The sequence below is a fragment of the Equus asinus genome, chromosome 28 (genome assembly GCF_041296235.1).
Source record: "Equus asinus isolate D_3611 breed Donkey chromosome 28, EquAss-T2T_v2, whole genome shotgun sequence".
NCBI lineage: Eukaryota > Metazoa > Chordata > Mammalia > Perissodactyla > Equidae > Equus > Equus asinus.
The window spans coordinates 32,853,144-32,874,815 of record NC_091817.1 but is presented as its reverse complement, the minus strand read 5'-3'; the positions used below and the strand labels follow the sequence as shown (position 1 = coordinate 32,874,815).

The window sequence follows — 21,672 nt, the reverse complement described above, 5'->3', positions numbered from 1 at the left end:
CTCAGGGCTAATCTTCCTCAAAAAAATAAGTAAAATAAAAGTCCTCAGAGTCAATATCCCAAAAGACCTTCAGTGCCATTCCACGTGACCATGTATTCCCATGTGTAAATCTCTATATATGCATGAGAACATTTTTTCCTGTGTTTTTCTTCCCACATAGGTCTCTCTCTCTTTTTTTTTTTTTTTTTTCTGTTATTGGGTCTGTGTCTCTTTTTTTCATTAAGGGTATAAGCTTTAGATTCTTGATCTTTTTAGAGCTGAAAAAAAGTCATAATTACTTAGCTCTACAGCTGTGGAAGTACTCTAATTTTAGATCAGCTCTTCCACATCTTGAACCGGTGAGAAGTTATCGCAATGATCTGAAGCCTCTATTTAGTGAAGGATCCTTCTTGCATTGTGCTATGCTACGCATCATAAAAGGTAAGTCACAGAAACTGAGAGCCAATAATGTGAGGCATACAGCACTGATAACAGATTTGCAGGTATAAGGACGTGTATGACATAGATTCTTCTAAAACTTTTCATACCAGTCAGTATTACTGTGTTTTCTTTTTCTGGAATTCATAGGCATAAAATCAGAGAAATGTCAGGCCTGTAGGGGTTGTGGAGAGAGTGTCTAGTCCAGAGGTTCTCAGAGTAAGGTCCCTGGACCAGCAGCATCAGCATCACCTGGGAATTTGTTATAAATCCAAACTCTCAGGCCCCATCACAGACCTTCTGAATCTCTGGGGGGAGGCCTAGCAACCTGTGTTTGAACAAGCCTTCCGGGTGATTCTGATTCTGATGCACAAGATTGAGAACCACTGATCAATCCAATGTATTCATTTTCAGTAACAGAAACTGAGGCCCAGGAACGTTAAGGTTATGTCTCACGATGTGTTAGTGCTATAGGCAAAATTGCTTTTTCCTCAGCTTGTTAGATCATTATATTTTTACCCCATCTCTGAGGCCATAAAGATTGTTTCTTGCCCTCATTCTTATTTTTTCCTAAAATTAATTCTTGGACTTACCCTCCAGAGGTATACTTCTCGTATCACAACTCTTTCTATAGCATCTTATTTTCTACTTTTGTTTGACCTTTTTTTTTCCTTCCACCTCAGATTTCATTCTTAAAGCTTTCCCATGAATTCCTTAGAAGAGAGAGAGGGACCCTAATATGTTTTATGTCTCAGTTCAGAAGTGGTTTAGAAAAATATTTTTCAATGTGCGAGGTGTGCCAGCATCTTTGCCACAGTTGAATGTTTTCTTAAATCTGTCACTGAAAGGTGAGTTTCTGTACCCAGTTCTTGGCACTTGTGTGCTTCATTAGAAAAACACTGAGTTTGCCAACCCTTTCCCATGGGTTCTTGAAATAACAAGAGATCATTTCTCAAGCAACCTGACCCAGATAATTTAATCCCAAGAACACCAGTCCCTTGGGATGCCTTCTCTGACCCTCAGTCTGGGTCAAGCCCCTGCTATATGCTCTTATATTATTACCGTTTATATCGTCTTCACTGGATTTATCACAAGTCTGGTTCTACATGTAGTTATATGATAATTTGATTAATGGCAGTCTCTCTCACTAAACTGTAAGCTGTCTGAAGGTAGAAACCATGCCAGATGTTGTATCCCCAGTGCTTGGCACAGGGCCTGGCACACTGGTTGAATGAAGGCATTCACAAATTCTACCCATGCAAGTCCAGTCTGCTTGTTTCAGCCTGGGGACTAATATGGGCCTGCAATCCAGGAAAGAGTAGAGAATTGGCTGTGGGCAAGAATGATTCAGTGTGGTGGTTTTCAAACTTATTTTTCTGATAGTGGAACATTTTTTGTTAAAAAAAAAAAAGGTAGAATGCTTGAATTTTATAAAACGTAATAGTGATGGTTTTCCTGGGCTGCTTCTCTACCCTGCTGTTTAAAATCATTTATCTAGTCCCAGGCCTCTAGATAAGGAAATGGTGTCGTGGACCCAGAGCTGTCAATCTGTGATGTGTTACTAGGGAACAAAGAGGTAGTCTGAGGCAGCTTCTCGGGCTTCTTGTGCTCAAGGGCACTTCACTCCTAGGTAGTCTGGGGAGTATGAACTGGAGAGAGGCTTGCAGCTTGAAACTTGTTCACCCTCCAGAAAATCTGAACTAATAAGCACTTAGCATCCGTGTTTTCTCCATTCCCTGAAGACAAAAAGCAGTTTTCAGTTTCTTTAATTTCTCCTTTGACTTCCTAGCAAGAAAGCTAGATAAACTTACATAAATATGTCTTTCACAGCAACCCAAGTCTTCCTAAAGGTGAAGACCCTGTACACCTGGCCTACAGGAACCTGTTTAACTCAAGATAGGCTTTAGCTCCCTCATTGATAATACTACTGAGTCCTAAGTTCAAAAGCTCTCCTGTTGTTCGGGCTCAAGAAAGGAGGTCTCTCCCCCTTCCCTGACCTCTCATGGCATGAAGCAGAGATTGCTTATCCTAGTTTTAATACCACCAAACTCCCAGTGGCCACAAAAGTCCTTTTCCTCCCAGCCTACCTGCTCTCCACCCCGCACTGCAATGTTCACCCCCACCCCTGCAGTGAGTAGTTACAGCATGAAACCTCTGGGTTGACCAGAGCTGCAACTCTCAGATGGGGTATTTGTGTCTGAGAACCCATTTTCCTCATTATTTCCCTGGTCAGCCATATGCGTTCCACAGCCAAGTGGCAAAATTCTCACCCAGTATTGTGATTCTTCTGTCCCCAATCCTAAAATCCCACAGGTATGGGGAAGCATTGGAGACTCTCCAAGAGCAGACAGTGATAGCAATCGGGGCTACTTTCCCTGCAGGGCCCCCTCCTGCTGGACCCCGGTGTGAGGGCCTCTCCCCTTGCCTTGGCCCCCTGACCTATCCACACTGCTCCCTTCCCTGGTCATGTGACATTTGGCTAACCATTCTCCTTTTGTCCTGCCAGCATCTGTTGTAAACCTTTTGCTGTTATTTAAAGAAGAGCAGGAAATTTAAGAGTTTTGTAAAGTGAAGAGATTGAATTATATCATAGGCTACTGATCCACGTGTTCCTCCTGGCTATAGGACTGAGGTTCATGACACTGGGAGTTCATGTCTGAGAATCCCATATGTGCAAATGGCAAATGCTTGTGGGGTTCTTGAGGGTCAGGGTAGCTGGGGAGGGGAGAGGAAGTGAGAGGAGCTTGGAAGGATTGGCCAAAAGTACCACAGTATCTCTGATCGACTTTTTCAGAATGTGATTCCAAAGGGCTGGGCTGGGCCTATCTCTGTGAGAGACCTGATAAACAATACATATAGTAAGAAAACTCATGCATGTTCATGTTGATTTTAAAACTTCTTTTTTAAAAATCAAACTTTTAAAATACTGAACGTCAAAATTATTGGCCTAGAAAACATAGCTTTCATGTGAGTCTTAAAATATAAGTCACAGTGGGCCATTTTTTTCTGTATTTATGATGTCTGCTGGGTCTCTCCCATGGTGATGGTAATAAAATGTACCGTTGACAGAGCTGTACTGGGCCAGGCACTTTACATATATTGCCTCATTTGACTTAGTCTTCTCTTCTACCCTGCAGGTGAATATGACTCCCATTTTACAGTGTAGTAAACCCAAGCCCAGAGAGATTTAGAAATTTCCAGGTCTTGGGGCCGGCCCCATGGCCAAGTGGTTAAGTCATGCGCTCCGCTGCGGCTGCCCAGGGTTTCACCGGTTTGGATCCTGGCGCGGACATGGCACTGCTCGTTAGCCCACGTTGAGGCGGCGTCCCACGTGCCACAAATAGAAGGACCTGCGACTAAGATATACAACTATGTACCAGGGGATTTGGGGAAATAAAGCAGAAGAAAAAGATTGGCAACAGTTATTAGCTCAGGTGCCAATCTTTACAATAAAAAAAAAAAGAAGAAATATCCCAGGTCATTCAGCAATGAAGTGAGAGAACCAGTATTTGAACACAGAAATGTCTGGCTCCAAAGCTTGAGTTCATGACCAATAAGTGGCCCTTCCTGGGAGTCAATTGTCATGGGGCTTATCCATCATGTGGGACATCAGTCATTTGTATAGTTTTCTTATTTTTTGTTACAAGAGTTATTGCCTATGGTTACCATGGTTTCTGCTGCAAGGTGGCCAGATGAGTTCCCCCCCTGAGCCTGTGTGATCAGAATCCATGTCCATCAGAGGAAGCTGCAACCTGCATTGGGCCACCAGAAATTATCTGTGTCCCAGCCATTGCCCCATCTGAAAGCACTCAGAAAACTTTCAGGGGACCAAGGGGATGAACACCAGGGTTATTGGAGATGCACATACCCAGAAAAGGCACAGTATTGACCTGGTTGCCTGGAGATATGGGCATCCAGGCTTGGAGGCTGCCCCTCCAACTGGAAGTGCCTGTGGAGTGTGAGAGTAGAGCCCAGGATGCCATTGGAGGAGAAGCCTAACTGTGCACCTTGTCCAAGATGGTCTTTAGCTGGAAGAGTAAAGCACACAAGGTAGTCCAGCCCAAGACACTGAGGCCTGGCCCTGCCTGTCAGTCCTCTGTTTAGCTATTGTTGCCTCTCCATGATCACCAGGCCCTTGTGCACAACAACCCCCTTCTCACATTCAGTGGCTAGAGCAGAGTGAGGAAAAGTGGGAACCGTAGTAGGCAAAGAGTTCAAAAAGAAAATTTTGGGGTGGTGCGCAGACCATGTATGTCCTGTGGGTAGGCCACTGTAAGGACTTTGGCTTTTTATTCTGAATGAGGTGAGAGGCCATGAGAGGGTTTTATGCAAAGCAGAGTTATGCTGTGATCCATCTTAAGTTTCAACAGAATTGCCTTGGCTGCTGTGTTGAGAAGAGACTGAGGGAGACCAGTTAAGTTACTGTTGCAATAATCCAGGCAAAAAGAGAGTGGCAGCTTGGATGAGGAAGGTGGCAGTGGTAGTAGTGAGAACTTGTTAGATTCTGGATATAGTTTGAAGGCTAAGCCAACAGGATTTACTGATGATTGAAAGTGGGATGTGAGAAGTGACTCCAGTGATTTTGACTTGAGAAACTGGGAGAATGGAGTTGCCGTTGACTGAGATGGGGAAGATTTGGGGAGGGGAGTATCAACAAAGAGCTCAGTTTTGGATTCCACCCCCATCCCCCCCACCCCCACCCCCCCTTGAATATCTTTGTGAGTGATACTACCAACCATCTGTCCAATTTCCCACATTGCTTATAGGTGCTATGTAACCACTCCAGCCCATTTCCTAGCGTGTACCCAGGACTTCAGGAATTCCAACTCTTGGCCCTTTCCTACCTGAGTGCCTTTGCACATGTAGTTCCCTCTGTCTGGATGCCCTTTCTCCCTTATGCTCCCTGGAACATCTGTTCCCTTTAAGATAACCCAGTGTCACTCCCCTATGAAGCCTTCCCTGATCCTGCCATTTGCAGGGAGAATTGCTCGGTATTCTCACCAGACCTTGAGTTTATTCCTTCAAGAAGCCCATGACTTCTTGGGGGGAATTGGGGTAGTGGGGTTTGAGTAGCCTACCATGGGCAGTGTCTGTACAGCGAGTAATGGAATAACTGGATGTTTTCACCTTTCCCCAGCTTTCCATCACCAATAAACCTGTGTGTGTCTAGTCCATACTGCTTTTTGGGCTTTGAAAGTTTTCTATTGAAGGTATTAGCATAGGGCTTCCTTCTCCTTGAACCACCCCAAGCTCACAGGAATACCCCAGGTGTTGGTGTCTTATGGCTGCTTGTACCTGCATGAGCTTTCTTCTTAAAACATGGAGGAGTATTCATCTTTTTATTTTACTCATATAGAAGCTGCTCAGTCCTCTAGCTCTCTCTCTTCAGGGCTTTGTCTAGCTTTGGTTTGCTCTCTGAGTGCCTCCTAGCTGCAGTGTAGTCAGAATGGGTATGGGGATAGAAAAGATGGTTTCACTCCCTTTTGGCTCTAGTTTTCTGGCCTTTTTTTTTTTTTTTTTTCAAGAAGATTAGCCCTGAGCTAACTTCTGTCAATCCTTCTCTTTTTGCTGAGGAAGACTGGCCCTGAGCTAACATCCATGCTCATCTTCCTCTACTTTATACGTGGGACGCCTGCCACAGCATGGCTTGCCAAGCGGTGCGATGTCTGCACCTGGAATCCAAACTGGTGAGCCCCGGGCCGCCGAGAAGCAGAACGTGTGAACTTAACCCCTGCACCACCAGGCCAGCCCCATTCTGGCCTTTTGATTACACTAACTTTGTTGGAGCAGTGTTTTCAGAGAATGATCTGCAGGGAATCTTAGAGCCCTTTCTGCAGTTACAACTGAGAGTGCAAAGCCCAGCCCCTGGAATATAGATTAGATTTTCTTGCCTCAAGCTAGTGATCTAATAAATACATAAAAGTATATAGGCATGTCCAAGAAGCATGTCCACCTCTCCAGCCCACTTGTATTCAACAGTGTTCTCCAGAGAAACAGAACCAATAGGATATATATAGAAAGAGAGAGATAGAGATTTATTTTAAGGAATTGGCTCATGTGATTATAGGAGCTGATGTCTGAAATCTGCAAGGTGGGGCAACAGGATGGAAATTCCAGCAAGAGTTGATGTTGTAGACTTGCATCTGGAGCCAGAATTCCTTCCTCTTTGGGAAACCTGTCTTTTTTCTTAAGGCTTTCAACTAATTAGGTGAGGCCCACCCACATTATGGAGGGTAATCTGCTTTATTCAAAGTCTACTGGTTTAAATGTTAATCACATCTGAAAAAAAAAAATCCTTCCTAGCAATATCTAGACTGATGTTTGATGGGCATTGTAGCCTGGCCAGTTGATACATAAAATTAACCATCAATACCATCTCTTTTTACTTCCCATTCCTGGTTTGCGCCTTCTGCCTCTACTGCTTTCATTTTCCCTTAAGAACTTAACGCTGCTGCCTCCAGCCCATGCTCTTTCTCCAGTCCCAGTCACTGGGTACCGTTTTCATCTGAAGTGAGTCACCTTTCCTCTTGTCCCAGGCTACCGTCTGGTCTCATAGGAGGCTTTCCTGAATCTGTCTGCCTTCAAGAAGTGAGTTGGGGGTTTTTACCCCCAGTGTAAATGTCTTGGAACTTTGAGATTTTCTGTTGTGTTTTATTTTCAGGTATTGGGAAAAATGTGGTTTGTGAAAAGGCAGCAACCTCAGTGGATGCCTTTCGGATGGTGACAGCCTCACGCTACTACCCACAGCTGATGAGCCTGGTGGGGAACGTGCTGCGCTTCCTGCCTGCTTTTGTGCGCATGAAGCAGCTGATTGCAGAGCACTATGTGGGCGCAGTGATGATCTGCGACGCCCGCATCTACTCGGGAAGTCTGCTCAGCCCCAATTATGGCTGGATCTGCGACGAGCTCATGGGCGGTGGGGGCCTTCACACCATGGGTACCTACATTGTGGACCTGCTGACCCACCTGACTGGCCGGAGAGCTGAGAAGGTGCATGGGCTGCTCAAGACCTTCGTGAGGCAGAATGCAGCCATCCGTGGCATCCGGCATGTCACCAGTGATGACTTCTGTTTCTTCCAGATGCTCATGGGTGGGGGGGTGTGCAGCACAGTAACACTTAACTTCAACATGCCAGGTGCCTTTGTGCACGAGGTCATGGTGGTGGGCTCTGCGGGACGCCTTGTGGCCCGGGGAGCTGACCTCTATGGGCAGAAGAACTCTGCCACACAGGAGGAGCTGCTACTGAGGGACTCTCTGGCTGTGGGCGTAGGACTGCCTGAGCAGGGGCCCCAGGACGTCCCACTGCTCTACCTGAAGGGCATGGTCTACATGGTGCAGGCCCTGCGCCAGTCCTTCCAGGGGCAGGGGGACCGCCGCACATGGGACCACACCCCCGTCTCCATGGCTGCTTCATTTGAGGATGGGCTGTATATGCAGAGTGTGGTGGATGCCATCAAAAGGTCAAGCCGATCTGGGGAGTGGGAGGCTGTGGAGGTGCTGACAGAGGAACCCGACACCAACCAGAACCTGTGTGAAGCACTCCAGCGGAATAACCTGTGACCCTGCACATGGGCTCCCTGCCACGGGGCAAAGGGGCCAGGGAGAAACCAGGAGCCATGATGGGAGGGTTTGGCTATAGCACAGAGTATCTTTCATTTAATGAGTCAACTTGGGCAGGGTCCAGGTGAGGCCAAAGGTAACCTGGGGAAACGCCCCCTCCAGTGCTCATTTACTTCTCAGATTTGCAGGGCAGTGACCTTCCGGTTTCCATGGCTGAGAGGACTAGCACAATGTGCATGGAGTGGAGCTGCCACCAGGTCTCTGCATAGTTAGGCTGGTGAGCAGGGCCAGCAAAAGCTTGACTTGGCAGCGGCTTCAACCTATTTGTGGTCCTAACTAGATGAGAAAGCACAGCAAGGAGCCAGCTTGGCGGATTCCTCAGGCCTGAGGAAAAATGACAAGAGCTGTGTTTCCATGTCCTTCCTGGGCTAGGGCATTTCAGGAATGGTCAGGACAGTAAGTCATCCCTCAGGGATCCGCATCTGCCCTCCTTCCCATGCAGCCAGGCCCTTCCTGCTCCAGGCTGTCCCTCCCCTGGCAGGGAGAGGGGGGTTCTTCATTAGGTGAGCTCTCAGGGGCTGTTGACCTAGGGCATAGGGCCCCTGATTTGGTGGAGAGGAGACAAGGGAGAGCTCTGGAACATCTGACAAATGTTAATAAATAAAGGAGAAAGTCTGACACTATGACATGTGGTTGTTGGTTGGTTGGTTGATAGGTTGGGTTTCTTTAATAATAGAAGACTTGTTTATTGTTATAGATTGTTTATATTTTTCTCTTTCCTCTTGGCTCCACAGCAGCTTTGACCTGCTCTGGATCCATCACAGTCTAGTAGACCATATAGGCTCCTGCCACTGCCCACACTTGTCTCCCAGCTTATTCCCTCATGGCCAAATTCCAGGAGCCCTCCAAAGAAAAATCCTTCCTCAGGGAAGTCAAGGACTCAAGACTTCCTGATGGGGGCCTGTTGGGCCTGCCATTTCAGTGAGATAGTGGGAGAGTTTGGGGCCTCCTTGAACTGATTCCGTTCCTGAAACCATGGAGTTGGCTCCAGGGGACCCCTGGGAGAGGGGAGGTGAGGAGTGGTCCCAGGAAGGCTGGATGGCATGAACTTGAGGAGGAAGGCTTCACACGCTGCCCCTTGGGGTGCATATAGCCGAACACTGCCTGGTCCAACCAACCAGTCACCAGCTGTGCTTTTCTTGTGTTCTACACAGGGATAGCCTTTTAACCATGTCCCTCAGGTGGAGTCGAGTGGTGGGAAAGGACACATCCACCCCCTTTGTTTCTTCTGCCAGCCTGCAAGGATTAACCAAACTCTTTCCCTTCTCTACACTTCCCTTTCTCTGCCCTCTCTTGGGCTCCTTGCCAGAAAGAGAAAGGCCCAGAGAGGGCTCCCTCTTCCTCTTGGCACCCTTTATGGAAGTCACCAGGCCTGTTTTCCTGTATTGTTCTGGTTTCAGACCTTGTCCCTGTGAGACAAAATAACAATGGCTGGTGTTGGAGTATGCTTATTGCATGCTGGGCCCCCTGGGGTAGATACTTCATGTGTATTATTCATTTAATATCCAAAGTACTCTATGAGGTACTACTATTAATATTCTCATTCTTCACATCAGAAAACTGAGGCAGAGAGGAACAAAGTTACCTGCCTTTTGTGAGTTATAAGTGATGGTGCCAGGAGCCTGGTCAGGGTTATCTGACTACAGAGCCTGACCTTGCACTACTTTTTCCCCAGCACTTATGGCTTCTCAGCCTCTGAGTGCCCAGGCATTTCACCTCTCTGCTCTGGTCCCCATCCAGTTTACTGCCTTCTCTGCAACAGGAATCTCAGCCTGATCTGACCTAGGAGGCAGACTGTAGAGAGAGAGCCCCACCAGACCAGACACTGGTAGAGTTGAAGGAGAAGCTGCCCCCTTCCTCCTGGGGACAATCAGCTCAGCTCCAGATCAGTCCCTGTGTGTGTTACTAGGACATTTGTGGGGGGAGTTTGTAAATTTTTTTAATTCTTTTTTCCTTCTCCCCAGAGTCCCCCAGTACATAGTTGTGTATTCTAGTTGTGGCATGTGGGATGCCACCTCAGCATGACCTGATGAGCGGTGCCATGTCCACACCCAGGATCTGAACTGGCAAAACCCTGGGCTGCCAAAGTGAAGTGCGCCAACTTAACCACCCTGCTGTGGGGCCGGCCCTGTACTAGGATGTTTAAATCCCTCCTAAATTTGGGAATTGACCAAGAAGGCACATGCATCCATTGTGTTTGACTCAGATGTTCCTTAAGAAAGGGCCATCTTGCAGACCCACAGTGGAACTTCTTAGGTTTTTCAGGACTCTGCAGCAAACCTCTTGTTTACAAAGATGGATTCCTAGAAGTCCTGGGGCAGACTGCAGTGGGCTTATTGAGGACCCCAGGTCCTCTGTTGGCACTCCCCAGAGCCAGGCCCATGGCCATCTCTCAGACATCTTTGCCTTTGTATGTGTCTTGGGTTGGTCCGGGAGAGGACATGTATCTTGAAGTGGCCCAGATGCCTGTGGCTAAGGAAGCCAGCAGGGTGCTTGTCCCCAGGGGCGACTGAGCCCAACTGGTTCCAGGCTTGTCCTGCAGTGCCCCCTCCTGGAGGTAGGCAGCATCTCCTCCCAGGGCCTATTTCCCAAATCTCAGGATCTTCCTTGGGTCAAAAATAAATATAAGTTTTTCCAAACCAGTGAAAATGCAGTTAGCTTTACCTCTCTGATAGAGCAACTAGAAAAGAACTCCAAAATACCTGTTGCTTATTTTCCAACCCCCAACCAAATCTAGGCCTCATACTCACCCAGACAATGGCAGCAGTCTCCTGCCTGTCCCCAGTCTCCCTCGTTCTGCCCTTCACACTGCTGCCCAAACGACCTCTTCCAAAATGTCAGGCCAAGATCCCTCCTTGCCTTCACCCCTCTGATCACTCCCAGACTCACCCAACCTGGTCTCCTGATGGCCATGCCTCTGCTTCAGCCACCCTATGTGGCCCTCCTGCATGAGGCCAACATCTTTCACACTAGCAAGGCTTCATCCCTGCCATAGCCTCTGCCTGGAAGGCCACCCAGCTCTCTCCAGGAGTCAGCTGGAGGGCTACCTCTTCACCACTTCTCCCCTAGGCAAAGTGTCAGTCACCCCCATCACCTGTGGTCCCATGGCCTTGGTCCTTAGCTCTTCCATGGCACCTGTCTCCCTATATCATGCTGTCTCAGCATTTCCCCCTGAGAGTGAGCTTCTAGGAGCAGTAGTGGTGACTTGTACCTTTCTGTGACTCCTATCTCCCACCCTCCTTAGACAAACCTGTCAGGTAATCGGCCTCAGGAAATGTGGACTGGTTCTTTCTAATATGGTTACTATTTTCTGTATCACCTGTTGAAAGATAAGAACAGTGCTTCCTTATCAGTGCTGACCTGGCCCACACCTCTATCCCTGGAGACCATACAGAGAAAGCATCTGCTTGGCCTTCTTGGGTCAGGCCTTAGCCAGAGAGCTCCCAGGTCCACAGATCTGCAGAGCTCTGGAAAGGGCAGGGCCTCCCTGGGGCCCAGGGTGTGGTCTCATGCAAGGCCACTTCTCTCCAGGCCTCTGCTTCCTCAGCCATAGTGAGGAGGTCAAGCTCAGTTATCTGAAGAGCCCTCTACCTCTGAAAAATCCCAGAGAATCCATGTTGATCCCTATAGACAGTATCTCCTGGGGTGGTAAAATCACTCCCCAGGGAAAAGTGTAGGCGGAAAGAAGAAATAGCCTCATCCCATGGCTTGCCCTGTGGCTTTGCCATGGGGCTGGTGAGCATCTAAGTGACCCCTAAAGGAGGCAGCAGCCTAGGACGGTCCCCATTTTCTTCCTACATCTTCCATCTGGGCCTGCCAACCCCATCCCTTCTGATGACCTTACCAGGCCATTATTCCAGGGTTCCCACACATGGTTCTGGACTTTGGATGGCCTCAGCCTTTCAGATCCTGACCTGTCCCTCTGCAGCTTCCTCAGCTCCCCACCTTGGTCTCCTGATCTTGATGCCTTTATGGGGGCCCTCTGCTTGGTGATGCAATGTGGTGATGTGTGCCCTTGGGAGTTCACAGTCTAGTCCTGGAGACACTTATAACCCACAGTGATAGTATATGTAGATGCTACAATGCAGGGCAATACTGGGTGCTGCCTAACTCAGCAGGAAGCAAGATGCCTGGAGTCTTCGAGGGTACGTGTGCACTAGCTGGGTGGAGGGATGAGAGAATAAAGGCATTTCAGACAGGAGAAGCCCCACGTGCAGAGTGAAGGTAAGAAAAGGTGTGGCTGGTCAGGGAATTACAGGCAGCTGGGGCAAGAGGAGCAGGGTGCTAGAGGGGAAGCAACACCATCAGGGATTCAGGGGTATGTAGCAGGATTGCTGGGGCAAGGGACCACAGGCAGGGAGACTAGTGAGCTCTTGCCCAGAGATGACAGTGTCCCAGGCAAGGGTGCTGACCATGGGGTCCAAGAGGGTCTCAATCTGAGAGGGTAGATTTACCAGCCTTGATACCTGATTAGCTTGTAGGAGTCAATGAGCAGGATAAGGTCTGAGGTCTGGGGTGACACTCAGGATTTTGGCTTGAACATTTGTGTAGATGAGATACAGGAGGGAAAGCAAGTTGGAGGGGGGAGAAATTATTCATTTAATTTGGAATTCCCTGTGTTGAAGGTGTCTCAGGGACATGTAGGAAGATCAGGAGGCAGCAGGATATGAGAGTTTCCAAAATAACACGGGCCGCCTCCTCCCGGAGACCCCTGAGGGCAAGAAGCAGCAGTCATTCACCATCCCCTGCCTGCCGGGAAAAAGGGACCGATGCCTCTCTCACCAGGGGCCACTCTGGGGGCAAAGTCTGGTTCAGTTGTGGTCTGGCAATAAGTGGAAAGCATTTCAAAGCTGCCACTCTTGGCACTGATAAGTCAACTGTGCCACCCTAGAGTAGGAATCCCAAGTGTTGGCCCCCTCGAGGTCAGACCAAATGCAGGCCCCTTCCCTGGGAGATGGAGCAAGACCAAGTACCTGTTTCCCATGACCTGACAGTCCCTTTCCTTTCTCTGCCCCAAGTTCCTCTTTATCACCTCCCTCTCCATCCCCACTGTTTTCCTATCAGACCTTCAGGTTCATCTGAGGAGCCTTTAAATGCATAGAACAAGGCCCCACGCCTGTAAATTCTGATTCCGTTAAGTGTGAGATAGTGCCCAGAAATCTATATTTTTGTCAAATTCCTGGGCAATCCAGATAACCAGTCAGGCTTCAAACCCTGCACTGGGGAGTCCTCCACCCTTCTTCCCAGCCTCTCCCTCTTCAGGCAGCTTATTTGGGGAATCACAGTCTGAGAAAAGGAAAACATTTATTTTCAGCAAGTCCAAGGTCCCAAGTTGGGGCAAAGGCCAAATTCCCCCTTCCACCTGAGGGCCTAGGCCCATAGGCTGCTGCTGTGGTTCACGCTTGGGTGGAGGGGAGCCACGAGTGGGGCGGGACAGTCACTTGTACTGAGGAGAGAGTGGGGGTACAAGTGAAGCCATGCAGACACTTAGCATCTTGTCAATGTCCACTTGAGTTGACTTATCCACCTCAGCCTTGAGGCAGCCGCTGACCCCCAAGCTGAGCAAACCCCCAGGCTCCTCTCCAGCCTCCTTTCCCAGGGGAACTAGAGCATGTGTGGGGAACACGAATGTATTGGGGCAGGGCAAAGTGAGGCCTGAGCCCAGCTCACCTGCCACGTGCAGCAAGGCCTGCAGTTGCTCCACACCTGCCTCCTCAGGAACCAGGGTCAGCTCCAACTCAGGGTCCACCTCGGCCTCTGCCTCCCTGTCCCCCTCCCCTGCCTGGTTCAACTCCGGGTTGCAATAGTTGATGTACTGGTACAGGGGCCTCAGGCGCTGGGCCTTTCCTGAAAGGACCCAGGGCAGGGCAGGGGCTAGAGTGCCATGCTGTGCCCTGTCAAGGGTCCAGCAGGCAGGGGGAAACGGGAAGGCCCAGGCACTGCCACTCACTTTCCAGCCCCATGGTCTCTGAGGGTGCAGACACTGTGCTGGCCATAGCTGGGAGCACTGGGGCCCCCAGACTCTTGCGCTTCTTGGCTTTTTTGTGCTGTTTGGCAGACGGTGATGGCTCACTCTGGCTACTCTCTGGTTCCTCCCTCTGCAGCGGCAGCCCCTGTAGCAGCTCAGCTTCAGCCCTAGGATGGGCTTGGTGACTAGGTCCTGGGAGGCTGGGGGACAGGAGGCCTGAGGACCCAGCCTTCAGCCTGGGCTCCTTTGTCCTGAACCTAGGGAATATCCCTGCCTGCCCACCACCCTGGGCCCAGATTCTTGTCCCTTTTCTGGTCAGTGAGGCCCCAGGCTGGTCAGGGGCTGAGAACTCATGTGAGCTCAGTTCCCTTCAAGGCCTTGAGACTCACTCTCTGGATATTCCCTACACCAGGGCTCTTGAGGGACAGAAGGGGTGAGGAGTGATGGTGGTGGCAGGGAATAAGGATGCACCCTACAGGAGTACAGGATGGATTTAGGAATCCTACTGGGGTGTAAGTCCATCCCCCCCCCACCCCCAGCTCTGCAGCTCCTTCCCTCTGAAAGCCCCCTCACTTGACCAGCTTCCTCTTCAGACCATGACTGGGCCTCACAGTAGAGCCCATAGCCCTGGGGCCTCTCTCCTCTAGTGCCTCCACCTCTGGCTTGAGCCTCTCTTCCTCCAGCTTGAGTCGTTCTTGCTGGAGCAATGGCTCTGAGACTGATCCTGCTGGACACTTGTCTGCACTCTGGGTCTGGCAGGCCCCATGGGCTGGCACCAGGCACTGTTCTCCCATCACTGGACACTAGAGGTGACACATAGGTAACTAATTATCATGGCCAGGCAACAGGGATCCGTCATTAGACACCTGACATCAGACACCAAATGCGGGTGAAGGGCACCAGCCTATGCCCCTCCCCGCCTATGGAGCCTGTCCTGGCAGTTAGGGGGTCATCGCACAGAGTTCTGCCTCGTAGAGCACTGCGGCCAAGTGTTTGAAGGCTAGACAGCCTGATGGTCACCTCAGAGCTCCGAGCGCAGCCACCCAGCGCCTCCGCAAGCTGTGCTGGCCCCACGGCCGTCTCCTCCTGTGTGCCTGGCCGCTTCTCGGCCCCTCCTGAGACCATGGCTGCACGCGGTCAGAGCATCCTCAACAGTTGCTTGGTGGGGATGGACGGACCCCGAGGGGCCGGACTGGTAGACCCTGCGCTGGTCGTGGAGACAAGCTGGGAGGCGAGGGCTGGGGTGGGAACGGCTACTAGCGGCTGCTTTGCCCCCACCCTCAGCAGGAACTACAAGCCCCAGAGGGCTTTGCGCCAGAGGCATTGGCCCCCCTGACCTCAGGGACGGAAACTATTGTTGCCTGGCAACAGCAAACCCGTCGGGTTGCAGCCCCGGGTGGCAAAACGGCTCGGATGAACCCCCTGCGCAGGTGTTGCAGGGGAGGGGCCGCGAACCCGGCAGGGAAGTGGGCTAGGAGGTGAAGCAGTGAGTGCAGGCCGGGGTCGGGAGGCGGGGCGGGGGCCGGGAGGGAATGGAGGGCACGGTCGGGATCAGGGTCTGGAGCCAGGAACGGGGTACGGGGCTGAGGACAGGGTTCCGGGGCCGGAGATAACTCAGCCCTGCAGGCCTCGGTCTACTGTTGCAGGGCGACGACGGCGGCATGTGCGAGGGCCCGTCCCGCATCTCGGGACCCATCCCCCCAGACCCTACGCTCTGTCCTGACTACTACCGGCGACCGGCCTCTGGTGAGTGGGGAGGTGCCGCCGCCCCGGCGAGGCCTGAGCGAGGTTCCCGCCCCGCTTCACCACTGAGCCCCGCACTCCGCCCCGTCCGGCCCCTCAGCTCAAGGGCGCCTTGAGGGAAACGCGCCGAAGCTGAACCTGTTGACATCGGACCTGGACCAGGACGCCACCCCTCCCCGCGGCCCCCGCATCGGTCCCGGAGCCCGAGAGATCCTGGAGAGTGGCCGGCATGGCGTGGGGGGCGTGTTGCTGCAACTCGGTGATATCTCTCTAGGCCCAGGGGCCACTCCCAAGAGTAAGTTGTGGGCAGAACGGCCAGCGAGGTGAGTCTGAGGTCAAAAGCTAAGATCAAAAGTGGCTGCTCCTCCTTTCTGGACCTGGCCTCAGGCTTTGCCTCTCTGAGTCTTAGTTTCTCCAACTATAAAAGAAGGGGAAAGTGCATTACCTCCTCACAGGAGAGGACTGAATGAGATAGTCCCGGGAAACCCTAGATCAGCTTCATGGATTCAAACAACAGTGAAGCGTTGTGTGCTGAGTGCCTACTATGTGCCAGGCCCTAGAGGTGCTAGACAAGGTTGAAGACAAGCATGGGCCACCATGGAGTCAATGTGGGAGACAATAAACAAGTGAAGAGATGAATATGATATACCAAATGATTAATGGTACACTTCACAATAAAAATGTAGAAAACAATCAAGGATAAAAGAAGATTACTATATCAGGAAGGGAACAAGGTGATGAGGTGGAGTATGTGAATAGGGTCTAACTTAGATGGAGAGGTCAGAGAGATCTTTCTGTAGGAGGCAGGGTATGGGCCTGTGTGTGAACTGGTGTGAGGTGGATTGCATGGGCTGTATTAGGGCAGATCCTGGCAACATCTTTTCTGCAGGAAAGGACCCTAAAGACCATGAGAAGGAGAACCTGAGGAGGATCAGAGAGATCCAGAAGCGCTTCCGTGAGCAGGAGCGTAGCCGGGAGCAGGGCCAGCCCAGGCCCCTGAAGGCTCTGTGGCGCTCTCCCAAATATGACAAAGTGGAGTCTCGTGTCAAGGCCCAGCTGCAGGTACCTGCCTCAGCGATCCAGAAGTATTGTCTATCTTGTTAGCCAACAGACAATTATACTCTGATCTGAGTTATGGGGAGAGAGGAGAATCATGGGGGACTTAGGTAACAGGGGACTAAGAGATAGCTGGTTCTGTTGTAGGGTGGTGCTGAGGGCTTTCTCAGAAGTGGTGATGGCTGGGTGAGGGTCAAGTATGAATTAGGCAAGGGGAGAATGGAAGAGAACATTCTATAGATTTGGAATCTCACAGATAGAAGTCCTAAGTCCAGAGGGAGTGTGGGCAGTGGGGATGCTGTGTACAATTCACTGTGAGGGGAGAAGAGCACCAGGTTGGGCTAAGAAGTCAGCTGGACCACATCATAAAGGACCATATAATCCATTTTTCAACCTTTATTTCTCAGGGCAGTGGGAAGGGCAGGGACAGGGAAATGGTGGTGGGATTCTGTCTTGGATAGATAGTGGCACCATTTCTTTACCCAGTGGTCTCATAAAAAGGAGCAGGATTGAGAGAAAAAACAATAAGGTGGTATGTTGTTGTGTTGAAGCTGAAGCATTTGGGGGACTCCCAGGGGGTAGGAGTGTGTCCAGGAAGCAGATGGAGAGTCAGGTCTGGATCTCAGGAGTGAAATCCACGTGTTACTGAGGATCAGGCTGAGGATGATAAGACCAAGGAAGTGACCCTGGATTTGAGGGCTTGGAGGCCAGCCATCAGTGACCTTGGTGGGGACAGAGTCAGGAACCTTGGCTAGGAAGGAGAGAAAAAGAGAACGGCAGCTGGAGCCAGGAATGGAGGTAGAAAAAGGGGTAGTTTGTTGTTTTCTTTTTTTTTTTTTTTTTCTGCTTTTTCTCCCCAAGTCCCCGCAATACATAGTTGTATATTTTAGTTGTGGATCCTTCTAGTTGTGGCATGTGGGATGCTGCCTCAGCATGACCTAACAAGTGATGCCATGTCCACACCCAGGATCTGAACCAGCAAAACCCTGGGCCACCAAAGTGGAGTGCGTGAACTTAACCCCTTGGCCACGGGGCTGGCCCCTGTTGTTTTCTTAAAGATGTGAAAGACACATGTTGAAATGCTGATGAGGAGAAGTGCTCCTTCAAGAGGGAGGAGGCCCATAGGGCTGGGCATAGAGAAAGATCTTGAGAGGCAGGAAGGACAGAGACTTGGTCTTATGGCTTGAGACCCTGACCTCCACCTAACTAATACCTCTGCTATGCCTTGCCCTCCAGGAGCCCAGCCCTGTCTCTGGGACAGAGCCTGCCCACTTCCTACGGGCGCATTCCCGCTGCGGCCCTGGGCTCCCACCACCCCGTGTTCCCAGTCCCCAGCTAACCCCATCAGGTCCCAATGCTAAGGTGAGAGGATGTGTGGGGCCTGGGAGGTGGGGCAAGGAGCCTGGGGGTTTCAGGCCACAATACAGTGCTGTCTGCCCCATCATGCTTGCCATGTCCTGCAGGGACCAGGCCTGGGTGTGGACTTCATTAGCCACAATGCCCGCACTGCCAAGAGGGCCCCCCGGCGGCATTCCCGCTCACTGCAGGTCCTGGCACAGGTGCTGGAGCAGCAACGGCAAGCCCAGGAACATTACAATGCCACACAGAAGGGCCATGTGCCCCATTAGTAGGTTCCACTGCCCAACACCCAGGGTGAGGGGTACTTGTGGAGGGTGGGAGCCAACATCTTCCCTGGGATCATCAATCCTGACCCTGTGCATCTGCAGCTTGTTGGAGCGCAAGGATCTGTGGCGGCAGGAGGCAGAGGCCCGCCAGCATAGCCAGCCGGACCCTGCCATGCCCTCTGGCCACACTCGCATGCCTGAGAACCAGCGGCTAGAAACACTGAACAATCTACTCCAGAGTGAGTACATGGGCAAGGGGAGCTGGATGGGGAGCCCACTGGGGACCATGCACCTCTGCCCAGCACTCACTGTTCCTGGGTGCCCTGTAGGCCAGCGCCAGCTGCTGCGTGAGCTGGTGTTGCTGCCTGCTGGTGCAGACTCACTGAGGGCTCAAGGCCACCGTGCTGAGCTGGACCGGAAGCTGGTGGAGATAGAAGAGGCCATCAAGATCTTTTCCCGCCCCAAGGTCTTTGTGAAGATGGATGCCTGAGCCCTTTTATGGGAACAGTGATGGAGATCCTCACTGAGGATCGCCACATGGTTGCAAAGAGGGTTGGGCCGCATCACAGAGTGGAGTCCGAAGACAGGAGCAGTGGAGCGGGCAGTATCCCTAGAGCACTCTTTCCAGACACTGGTGGTTGTAGAAGGGCCATCCCAGCCTCTTTACCCCTTTGTCAAAATTAAAACTTTTGTACACAGTGGGGTTTGTTTCCATAAGAGCTTTTCTTATCCTAGAAATGCCAAGCCTGGTAGCCCTCCTGCTGCTTGACTGCAGGAAGGTCTCCCTGCTGCCTTTATCACTCTTGCCTCACATCCAGGGCAGAAAGCAAGATTGTGGGATCAGGGAGGAGGCTAGGGCTGGGACACAGAAGGACCATGACTGCATTTGTAGAAAACCTTTAATGTTCCCCAGACTGAGAGGGCCCTGTAAGCAAACTAAAAACCCCCACTAGGGAAGTCCCTGCCATGTCCCAGAAGCCTACAGTGGTAAGGAGCTGCATCCTTGCCTGTCAGAGGCTGAAGCCACTACCATCTCCTCGCATGCTACTCCCCCAGCCAGAGCTGGCCTGCTCCTGATCATCCAGGGAGGGCAGAGAGCTGCGGGCACCAGGAAATAGGCGGCCTGGGCGCAGGTCCCAGCATGGAGGCCCCTGAGACAGCCCATTGGAACAGGAAGGCTGGCGGTTCTCAATGACAAGATCACTGCTGTCATCATCACTATCAGCCTCAGCAGGCCCAGACCCAGCAGAGGAAGGCCCTGTCAGACGCCCAGATGCCCCACGCATCACATTATTGCGCTGATTAGCTGGCTTGACAGTGACGATGAGGTTGTGGCTGTTGGCAACCATCATGTCTGTCACTTGGTCCAAAGTCTTCCCAGCCACCTCAATGCCATTGACCTCGAGGATTTCATCACTGACCGCCAGCAGCCCTGTACTCTCAGCTAGGCCCCCTCGTACAAGGCGGGAGATGAATATGCCTGGAACCCGTTCCAGGCCCTGGGGAGCTACACGCACGCTCATGCCATCTCGGATGTAGAAACCCAGGGGGCGGTCAGAACCATGCTTGTGTAGCCGCACCCGTCGGTGGGTCTCAGGCAGTAGGTCCACATCAATCACTGAAGAAACCTGGCGGAAATCTTGGGGCAGGCTGATTAGCAGGGGTGGCCGGGTGCGCAGGGGTGCCACTGGCCGAAGTAGGAGCCCTTTCTTTCGCCGCTGCAGAGAGTTGGAGGCAAAGGCCAGGCCGCTGGAGTCAGCTTCTGCTGCAGGAGAGGGGGGCGCTGAGATAAGAAACCCTGCTCTCCCACTTAGGCCCTTTTCCATCAGGTCCAGGCCTGAGGAAAGGGGCACTCTAGCTATTTCCTACCACTTGGAGGTCAGGCCAAGGGCAAGGACTGCAGAGGGTAAAGCCTAGGCGCCCTGGGAATGGACTAACCCTCGTAGACCTGCTCTGTCACCCTACCCCACAGAGGCTGCCCACTGTACCCCATCCTCCTCACCCCGCTTCTGCACTAGCAGGCGCAGGGGCGGGGGCCCGCTGGCCAGGGCACGGTGCAGGCTGTCGTCGTTGGTGAGGGGCAGTAGGTCGCCGTGAGCATCCGTATAGCCAAGCAGCACGTCCAGGCCCGGGATCTGGTGCACCGCACGCAGCAACCGCGAGAACTCTTGGAAGCCGCTCACCGAAGCGCGGGGCAGCGCGAAGCGTCGGAACTCGGCGTCAAACTGGAGGCAGGGGGTGAGGGGAGCGGAGGGGTCAGGACGGAGCCCGCGCCCTTTCTCACCACAGGTCTGCGGGTGGCAGGCGTAGGAAAGATAGGGCTGCTGCAACAGCTGCAGCCTTACGCCCAGACCTCAGCACCAGAACAAGGGACGCTGTCCAAGGTCTTCTCCCGCCCTCCAGGTACCCAGGCCACAGAGGGACTCTGGAGGCCGGCAGTGGAAGGGAGGAGGATGGATAGGGGAAAGCGAGAAGAAAAGCTGGAGAATGGGACGTGGAGGATGGAGAAGAGAAAAAGGTAGTGGCGACCAAGGAGCCAGGAAGGGGAGAATGAAGGAATTGGAAGCGCCTAGGGTCGAGGACGGAGCCGGGGTCGGAGGGGCCCTTACTTTGCTCTTCACCTCGACGATGCTGTCCGGACTGCGCGCTGGGGTCCTCTGTGGCCTGGCCATGGCGGGGCCGGGCGGGCCGGGGACAGTGCCCCAGGCGGCCCGCCGAGGTGCAGGTGCACAGCCCGGCCGGCCGGCCCACGCCGCCCCGCCCCTAGCGATAGCGCTTGCCCCGCCCTCCCATCCAGACCATGACGTCAAGTGGGTAGCGACGGAGAGTGGAACACGGAGTCCACGTTTCCTAGGAAACGGAGATGGGGGTGGAGACGGCTTCTCGTGCTCTTTCGTCATTACGCTACGATCCGCGCGCCGCGGAGTGTGGGGGAGGGGCTCGGCCAATCCGAAAGGAGAGTGAGGGAAGTGACACTGACTGCTGTGTACCGTTACTTCTACCGGCCTTACAAGACCGCGCATATTGTAGATGAGTCATAATAAATATTTGCTGAACCCCTCGGGGTCACGCGGTATTGAACTGGCTTCAAGCCAACTCGCTCGGACCAGCCTTAGCCGCAGCCTCAGGCCCCACATCCTCCCCTCTCCATCCGAGCCAGCTCTTGGCCCCTTCCTGCCGTTGCCGGGAGTCTTGACGTACAGCCCAAACGCCAGGCCGCTGCTCGGACAGATGCCCCGGTAA

The 21,672-nt window shown here is 52.2% G+C and overlaps 4 protein-coding genes across 12 annotated transcripts in view; 2 read left to right on the top strand and 2 right to left on the bottom strand.

Moving 5' to 3' along the window:
* Positions 1-8,726, top strand: part of GFOD2 (Gfo/Idh/MocA-like oxidoreductase domain containing 2) — a 41,283-nt gene extending 32,557 nt beyond the window's left edge. For all 4 annotated transcript variants that reach the window (XM_044760825.2, XM_014827743.3, XM_070500283.1 and 1 more), the window contains one exon: positions 7,079-8,726. In XM_044760825.2, the coding sequence (XP_044616760.2) occupies positions 7,079-7,977 (899 nt within the window). In that variant the 3' untranslated portion in view covers positions 7,978-8,726. The remainder of the gene's footprint in view (positions 1-7,078) is intronic.
* A 4,619-nt stretch (positions 8,727-13,345) lies between these two features.
* On the bottom strand, positions 13,346-15,278 carry C28H16orf86 (chromosome 28 C16orf86 homolog). Its single transcript, XM_070500284.1, has 5 exons — positions 15,026-15,278; positions 14,579-14,808; positions 14,413-14,421; positions 13,988-14,205; positions 13,346-13,884 (listed from the first exon to the last, which is right to left on the bottom strand). Exons 1-5 carry the CDS (start codon positions 15,128-15,130, stop codon positions 13,475-13,477), a joined length of 972 nt encoding a protein of 323 aa, XP_070356385.1. The 5' UTR covers positions 15,131-15,278; the 3' UTR covers positions 13,346-13,474.
* Positions 15,279-15,339: 61 nt separating this feature from the next.
* ENKD1 (enkurin domain containing 1) lies at positions 15,340-18,919 on the top strand. Of its 5 annotated transcripts, none has more exons than XM_044760827.2 (8): positions 15,340-15,491; positions 15,652-15,751; positions 15,849-16,043; positions 16,638-16,810; positions 18,041-18,166; positions 18,268-18,431; positions 18,532-18,668; positions 18,759-18,919. In XM_044760827.2, exons 2-8 carry the CDS (start codon positions 15,667-15,669, stop codon positions 18,917-18,919), a joined length of 1,041 nt encoding a protein of 346 aa, XP_044616762.2. In that variant the 5' UTR covers positions 15,340-15,491; positions 15,652-15,666. The 5 variants fall into 5 exon arrangements, with proteins under 5 accessions (XP_044616762.2, XP_014683241.3, XP_044616765.2 ...); XM_014827755.3 differs by having other exon boundaries at positions 15,346-15,491; positions 15,632-15,751; XM_044760830.2 differs by having other exon boundaries at positions 15,361-15,435.
* Positions 18,920-19,118: 199 nt separating this feature from the next.
* On the bottom strand, positions 19,119-21,452 carry PARD6A (par-6 family cell polarity regulator alpha). 2 transcript variants are annotated; one of them, XM_014827756.3, is made up of 3 exons: positions 21,039-21,452; positions 20,432-20,654; positions 19,119-20,194 (listed from the first exon to the last, which is right to left on the bottom strand). In XM_014827756.3, the coding sequence occupies exons 1-3, from the start codon at positions 21,450-21,452 to the stop codon at positions 19,440-19,442; spliced, it is 1,392 nt and encodes a 463-aa protein (XP_014683242.2). In that variant the 3' UTR covers positions 19,119-19,439. The 2 variants fall into 2 exon arrangements, with proteins under 2 accessions (XP_014683242.2, XP_014683243.2); XM_014827757.3 differs by having other exon boundaries at positions 19,119-20,191.
* Between the last annotated feature and the right edge of the window lie 220 nt (positions 21,453-21,672).

Bases quoted from the DNA above. Each gene is read 5' to 3' on its own strand.
- ENKD1 (XM_044760827.2), top strand. From the start codon at position 15,667: ATGTGCGAGGGCCCGTCCCGCATCTCGGGACCCATCCCCCCAGACCCT. The intron at 18,167-18,267 runs GTGAGAGGATGT...CATGTCCTGCAG, and splicing joins CATCAGGTCCCAATGCTAAG to GGACCAGGCCTGGGTGTGGA. The intron at 18,432-18,531 runs GTAGGTTCCACT...GTGCATCTGCAG, and splicing joins AAGGGCCATGTGCCCCATTA to CTTGTTGGAGCGCAAGGATC.
- C28H16orf86 (XM_070500284.1), bottom strand. From the start codon at position 15,130: ATGGTCTCAGGAGGGGCCGAGAAGCGGCCAGGCACACAGGAGGAGACG. The intron at 14,809-15,025 runs GTGACCATCAGG...TGTCACCTCTAG, and splicing joins GCTGCGCTCGGAGCTCTGAG to TGTCCAGTGATGGGAGAACA. The intron at 13,885-13,987 runs GTGAGTGGCAGT...GGGTCCTTTCAG, and splicing joins AGAGACCATGGGGCTGGAAA to GAAAGGCCCAGCGCCTGAGG.
- PARD6A (XM_014827756.3), bottom strand. From the start codon at position 21,452: ATGCGCGGTCTTGTAAGGCCGGTAGAAGTAACGGTACACAGCAGTCAG. The intron at 20,655-21,038 runs GTAAGGGCCCCT...CCCTGCCTCCAG, and splicing joins TCGTCGAGGTGAAGAGCAAA to TTTGACGCCGAGTTCCGACG. The intron at 20,195-20,431 runs GTGAGGAGGATG...CCTCTCCTGCAG, and splicing joins CCTGCTAGTGCAGAAGCGGG to CAGAAGCTGACTCCAGCGGC.